The sequence below is a fragment of the Pezoporus occidentalis genome, unplaced genomic scaffold (assembly GCF_034315485.1).
Source record: "Pezoporus occidentalis ecotype Australia unplaced genomic scaffold, CSIRO_AGI_Poc_V1 ctg41, whole genome shotgun sequence".
In the NCBI taxonomy this organism is placed as follows: domain Eukaryota; kingdom Metazoa; phylum Chordata; class Aves; order Psittaciformes; family Psittacidae; genus Pezoporus; species Pezoporus occidentalis.
The window spans coordinates 3,531,946-3,538,907 of NW_026915736.1; the positions used below are offsets into that span (position 1 = coordinate 3,531,946).

The 6,962-nt window shown below is 48.4% G+C and overlaps 1 protein-coding gene across 1 annotated transcript; it reads left to right on the forward strand.

Annotated features, from left to right (window-relative positions):
* Positions 1-215: 215 nt before the first annotated feature.
* On the forward strand, positions 216-6,055 carry LOC134171580 (traf2 and NCK-interacting protein kinase-like). The gene is made up of 2 exons (XM_062633966.1): positions 216-1,831; positions 6,037-6,055. Exons 1-2 carry the CDS (start codon positions 216-218, stop codon positions 6,053-6,055), a joined length of 1,635 nt encoding a protein of 544 aa, XP_062489950.1.
* The last annotated feature ends 907 nt before the right edge of the window (positions 6,056-6,962 follow it).

A 6,962-nucleotide genomic window follows, 5' to 3' on the forward strand; every position in this document is an offset into this window, starting at 1 on the left:
GCCCAGCCAGAGACTCAGAACCACACAGCCGCTCACTCACTCCCCCCTCTTCCTCCCCCTGCTCCCAGAGGGATGGGGAGGAGAAGCAAAAGAATGTAGCTCACACAGATTGAGATAAAAACAGTCCAGTAACTAAGGTATAACACAAACCACTGCTGCTACCATCAATAATAATAATAATAACAAGGGGAGAGAATACCTCTCACCACTCACACATGGCGAGTGACTCTCCGGCGCGGAGCCTGGACGAGATCGACCTCTCGGCGCTGCGGGATCCTGCAGGAATCTTTGAACTGGTGGAGCTTGTTGGCAATGGTACCTACGGGCAGGTATATAAGGGTCGTCATGTTAAAACAGGCCAGCTTGCTGCTATTAAGGTTATGGACGTCACCGGGGATGAAGAGGAAGAGATCAAACAAGAAATTAACATGCTGAAGAAGTATTCTCACCACCGAAATATTGCTACTTACTATGGTGCTTTTATTAAGAAGAACCCACCAGGAATGGATGATCAGCTCTGGCTGGTGATGGAGTTCTGCGGTGCAGGCTCTGTCACTGACCTCATCAAGAACACGAAGGGGAACACCTTGAAGGAGGAGTGGATTGCATACATCTGCAGAGAGATCTTACGGGGCTTGAGTCATCTACACCAGCACAAAGTAATTCATCGAGACATCAAGGGACAGAATGTGTTGCTGACAGAAAATGCAGAAGTTAAACTAGTGGATTTTGGTGTCAGTGCTCAGCTGGACAGAACAGTAGGCAGGAGAAACACCTTCATTGGAACGCCTTACTGGATGGCCCCTGAGGTCATTGCCTGCGATGAAAATCCTGATGCCACTTACGACTTCAAGAGTGACTTGTGGTCTTTGGGGATAACAGCCATTGAAATGGCGGAAGGCGCTCCCCCTCTCTGTGACATGCATCCCATGAGAGCTCTCTTCCTCATCCCTCGCAACCCGGCCCCGAGGTTGAAATCAAAAAAGTGGTCTAAAAAGTTTCAGTCCTTCATTGAGAGCTGCCTAGTGAAGAATCATAGCCAGAGACCAACCACAGAGCAGCTGATGAAGCACCCTTTCATCCGAGACCAGCCCAATGAAAGGCAGGTCCGCATCCAGCTCAAGGACCACATTGACAGGACTAAGAAGAAGCGAGGCGAGAAAGATGAGACAGAGTACGAGTACAGTGGAAGTGAGGAGGAGGAGGAGGAAAATGACTCTGGAGAGCCCAGCTCCATCCTAAACCTGCCTGGGGAGTCGACACTGAGACGGGATTTCTTGAGGCTACAGCTGGCTAACAAGGAGCGGTCAGAGGCGCTGCGTCGGCAGCAGCTGGAACAGCAGCAGCGAGAGAATGAGGAGCACAAGCGGCAGTTGCTGGCCGAGCGGCAGAAGCGGATTGAGGAGCAGAAGGAGCAGAGGCGAAGGCTGGAGGAGCAGCAGAGGCGGGAGAAGGAGTTGCGGAAGCAGCAGGAGCGGGAGCAGCGGCGACACTATGAGGAGCAGATACGGCGAGAGGAGGAACGGCGACGTGCAGAGCATGAACAGGTGGAGGAACGCTCCCGGCTCAATCGCCAGAGCTCACCGGCCATGCCCCATAAGGTGGCCAACAGGATTTCTGACCCCAACCTGCCTCCTCGGTCGGAGTCTTTCAGCATTAGTGGTGTGCAGCCAGCCCGGACCCCACCCCTGCTTCGACCTGTGGACCCGCAGGTGCCTCAACGAACCACTTCCATATCCCCTGCTCTGGCGAGGAAGAACTCCCCAGGCAATGGCAGTGCCCTGGGGCCCCGACTGGGCTCCCAGCCTATTCGAGCAAGCAACCCAGACCTGTTTAAATATTTTTTTTTTTTTTTTTTTTTATGAGGAAATAACACGGTGGATGGATGATGGCAGAGCGGTGGATGTGGTCTACCTTGACTTCAGCAAAGCCTTTGACACAGTCTCCCACAGCATCCTCACGGCTAAATTGAGGAAGTGTGGACTGGATGACCAGGTAGTGAGGTGGACTGCGAACTGGCTGAAGGAGAGAAGCCAGAGAGTTGTAGTCTATGGGGCTGAGTCTAGTTGGAGGCCTGTAACTAGTGGAGTGCCTCAAGGGTCAGTACTGGGACCGGTATTATTTAATATATTCATCAATGATTTAGATGAGGGAATTGAGTGTACTATCAGCAAGTTTGCTGATGACACTAAGCTGGGAGGAGTGGCTGACACGCCAGAAGGCTGTGCTGCCATCCAGCGAGACCTGGACAGGCTGGAGAGTTGGGCAGGGAATAATGGGATGAAATATAACAAGGGAAAGTGTAGAGTCCTGCATCTGGGCAGGAACAACCCCAGGTTCCAGTATAGGTTGGGGAACGACCTGCTAGAGAGCAGTGTAGGGGAGAGGGACCTGGGGGTCCTAGTGGACGACAGGATGACCATGAGCCAACACTGTGCCCTTGTGGCTAAGAAGGCCAATGGCATCCTGGGATGTATTAGAAGGGCGGTGGTTAGTAGGTCGAGAGAGGTCCTCCTTCCCCTCTACTCTGCCCTGGTGAGACCCCATCTGGAATATTGTGTCCAGTTCTGGGCCCCTCAGTTCAGGAGGGACAGGGAGCTGCTGGAGAGAGTCCAGCGCAGGGCAACCAAGATGATTAAGGGAGTGGAGCATCTCCCTTATGAGGAAAGACTGAGGGAGCTGGGTCTTTATAGTTTAGAGAAGAGGAGACTGAGGGGTGACCTTATAAGTGTCTATAAATATATAAAGGGGGAGTGTCACGAGGATGGAGCCAGGCTCTACTCAGTGGCAAACAATGATAGGACAAGGGGTAATGGGTATAAGCTGGAACACAAGAGGTTCCACTTAAACTTGAGAAGGAACTTCTTCTCAGTGAGGGTGACAGAACACTGGAACAGGCTGCCCAGGGAGGTTGTGGAGTCTCCTTCCCTGGAGACATTCAAAGCCCGCCTGGACACATTCCTGTGTAACGTTATCTAGGTGTTCCTGCTCTGGCAGGGGGATTGGACTAGATGATCTTTTGAGGTCCCTTCCAATCTCCAGCATACTGTGATACTGTGATACTGTGTGATACTCACCGACTGATACCCAGCCCGACCGAGGAGCGATCTAACCCTTCCGTGTAACTGCCCCTAGTTTATATACTGGGCATGACATGCTGTGGTATGGAATACCTCTTTGGTCAGTTTGGGTCAGATGTCCTGTCTCTGCTTCCTCCTGGCTTCCCCTCCTCCCTGGTAGAGCATGAGGCTCACAAAGTCTTTGGTCAAGGTAAACATTACTGAGCAACAACTGAAAGCATCGGTGTTATCAGCACTGTTCCCAGGATGAAAGTCAAAACCACAGCACTGCACCAGCTACTAAGAAGGAGAAAAATGAATGCTACTGCTGAACCCAGGACACATCAGCAGGGACATCTCCCACTAGACCATTTCGTCCAAAGCTCTGTCCACCCTGGCCTTGAACACTGCCAGGAATGGAGCATTTCCCACTTCTTTGGGCAACCTATTCCAGTGCCTCACCACCCTCACAGTAAAGGACTTCTTCCTTATATCTAACCTGAACTTTCCCTGTTTCAGTTTGAACCCATTACTCCTTTTCCTATCACTACAGTCTCTGATGAAGAGTTCCTCTTCAGCATCCTTGTACGTCCCCTTCGATACTGGAAAGCTGCTATGAGGTATCCATGCAGCCTTCTCTTTTCCAGGCTGAACAGCCCAAGTCTTCTCAGCCTGCCTTCGTACAGGAGGTGCTCCAGCTACATTATCATCCTCGTGGCCCTCCTCTGGACTTGTTCCAACAGTTCCATGTCCTTCTTATTTTGGGAACACCAGAACTGCACACAGTACTCCAAAAGTACTGCGAGAGAGAGCAGAGTAGAGGGGCAGGATCACCTCCTTCAACCTGCTGGTCATGCTCCTTTTGATGCAGCCCAGGATACAGCTGGCTTTCTGGGCTGTGAGTGCACACTGAAGCCAGCTCATGTTCAGTTTCTCATTGACCAACACCCCCAAGTCTTTCTCCACAGGGCTGCTCTGAATCTCTCCTCTGCCCAACCTGTAGCTGTGTCTGGGATTGCTCCAACCCAGGTGTAGGACCTTGCACTTGGCTTAACTTCATAAGGTTGGCATCAGCCCACCTCTCAAGTGAGTCAAGGTCCCTCTGGATGGCATTCCTTCCCTCCAGCGTATCAACTGAACCACACAGTTTGGTGTCATCAGCAAACTTGCTGAGGGCGCACTCAATCCCACTGTTCCTGTCAGCGACGAAGATGTTAAACAAGACCAGTCCCAACACCGATCCCTGAGGGACACCACTCATTACTGGTCTCCAACTGAACATTTTGCTGTTGACCTCAACTCTTTGCTTGCAGCCATCCAGCCAGTTCTTTATCCACTGAGTGGTCCATCCATCAAATTGATGTCTCTCCAGTTTAGAGACAAGGATGTCGTGTGGGACAGTGTCAAATACTTTGCACAGTTTCAGGTAGATGACATCAGCTGTTTTGCCTCTGTCCATCAGTTCTGTAGCCCCATCATAGAAGGCCACCAAATTGGTCAGGCAGGATTTCCCCTCAGTGAAGCCATGCTGGCTGTCACCAAGCACCTTGCTGATTTTCATGTGCCTTAGCATGTCTTCCAGGAGAATCTGCTCCAAGATTTTGCCAGGCACAGAGGTGAGACTGACTGGTCTGTAATTCCCCGGGTCATCCATTTTCCCCTTCTTGAAAATGGAGGTTATATCTCCCTTTTTCCAGTCGTTGGGAACTTCATCTGACTGCCATGATTTTTCAAATATGATGGACAGTGGCTTGGCAACTTCCTTTGCCAGCTCCTTCAGGACCCACAGATGGATTTCATCAGGTCCCATGGACTTGTGCACGTTCAGATTCTTAAGATGATCTCAGACATGATCCTCTCCTACAGTGGGCCTAAGGTCTTCATTCTCACAGTCCCTGCGTCTGCCTTCCAAGACTTGGGTGGTGTGGTCAGAGCACTTGCCAGTGAAGACAGAGGGAAAGAAATCATTGAGAACCTCAGCCTTTTCTGAACGCAGGGTAACCAATTCTCCTGTTAGCTTCCAGAGAGGACCCACATTATCCTTAGTCTGTCTTTTGTTTGCTTCATACCTATAGAAGCCCTTCCTGCTCTCTTTCACATTTTTTGACAGACTCAATTCTAACTGGGCCATTGCTTTCCTAACTGGTCCCTAGCTTTCCAGACAACATCCCTGTACTCTTCCCAGGCCACCTGTCCTTGCTTCCACCTTTTATAAGCTTCTTTTTTCCCTTTAAGTTTCCTCAGCAGCTCCTTATCCACCCATGGAGGTCTCCTGGCCCTCTTGTCTCATTTCCTTCCTGTCAGGACGTAACACTCCTGAGCCTGGAGTAGGTGATCCTTGAATATCAACCACCAGTCTTGGGCCCCCTGCCCTCTACGACTTTATCCCATGGAGCTTCACTAAGCAGGTTCCTGAAGAGGCCAAAGTCTGCTCTCTTGAAGTCCAGGGCAGTGAGCTTGCTGCATGCCCTTCTCACTGCCCTGAGGATCTTGACCTCCACCATCTCGTGATCACTGCAGCCAAGGCTGCTTTGTAGCATCACATTCCACACCAGCCTCTCCCTGCTGGTGAGCACTGAGGGGCTAATGGGAAAGCAGAAAAGTCCTTGCCTCTGTGTAAGTGCTGCTCAGCAGAAACTGAAATGTCCCTGAATTATCAACGCTGTTTCCAGCACAAATTCAAAACATAGACCAATACTAGGTACTGTGGAGAAAATTAACTAGACCCCAGCCAAAACCAGCACATACTTCTATGCATGTCTGCTGTATTTTTTGAAGTCTGCAATGCCACTGTTTCAATGGTAGGTGTACATGCCTTATAAGTCAAATGCAGTTACCCTTACTTTCCAGAGTCTTGGCAGCACTGCTGTCTCTAGTGCTCATAGTCTATATTCAGGAAATGGGTTAAATGATCAAGTGAGCTATGGTTGTTCTCTTATTTGAGAACTCTGCTAAAAATGTGGGTGTTTTTTTTCAGAATCTCCTGGTACTGTTGATCCAGGGCTCTACATCATCTGCTCTTTACATGTACCTAAAATTATACCCATCAGTTGATATGTGAATAAGCTGCTCTCTTATTCAGACATTTATAGGATATTATAAGGCATCTAGAAAGATTAAGGATGATAATACCTGCTGGTTTTTATTCTTTCTGATGACAGATTCTCAGAGAGGGCACAGTCTTAGCCATGTTTTGAATCAGGACATCATGATCTTTGGATGATGTAAACTAGAATAGAGCATTCATTTTGTATGTCATTTTTGTTGTACCTTTTTTTTTATGTCATTTGGTACCGTTAGGGGATGTTTGGGTCCCAGGTTTTAAACAGCCACCTATATCTTGCTATGTTCACCCACTGAACACTTTTTGAGATATCTCCACAACTTTTTAAGTGCCAGGATGTTGTGTTGCAGGGTAAAAATAAACACATGCACAGAGAAGAGCAAATGAAACTAAACATCATGCTAGATTTTCCTTGTATTTCTAAACAATAACATACCATAATATCATCTAAACTACTGCCTCTTTCCAGAGTTAAAGGGGACAGATTGTATCAGTGGGTTGTACAATACTGCAACTTGTCCATCATGCCTTCTCACACTTATTCACATGCAAACAGGGACAAGAGTAGTGAAAGACAGACAAATGCAAATGTTATTAGATATGGTATTAGCTAGTTACCAGACATGTTTGACTGCAGACATAAGAAATACGTTGTCATTCAATAGCATGATATAGCAAACTTTCCTCTTTGCTTTTGACAGTCTGAAAATAGATTAAATCTTATATTTAGTCAAAAGTGCAAGGCACTATCTACCTTCTTGTTTTATGCTATACAGTTTCTTATCTTACATGTTTTATGGCTATGTAATTCCACTGACTTCAGGGGAATTCTTTCTTAT

Coding starts and splice junctions, on each gene's coding strand:
- LOC134171580 (XM_062633966.1), top strand. CDS start 216: ATGGCGAGTGACTCTCCGGCGCGGAGCCTGGACGAGATCGACCTCTCG.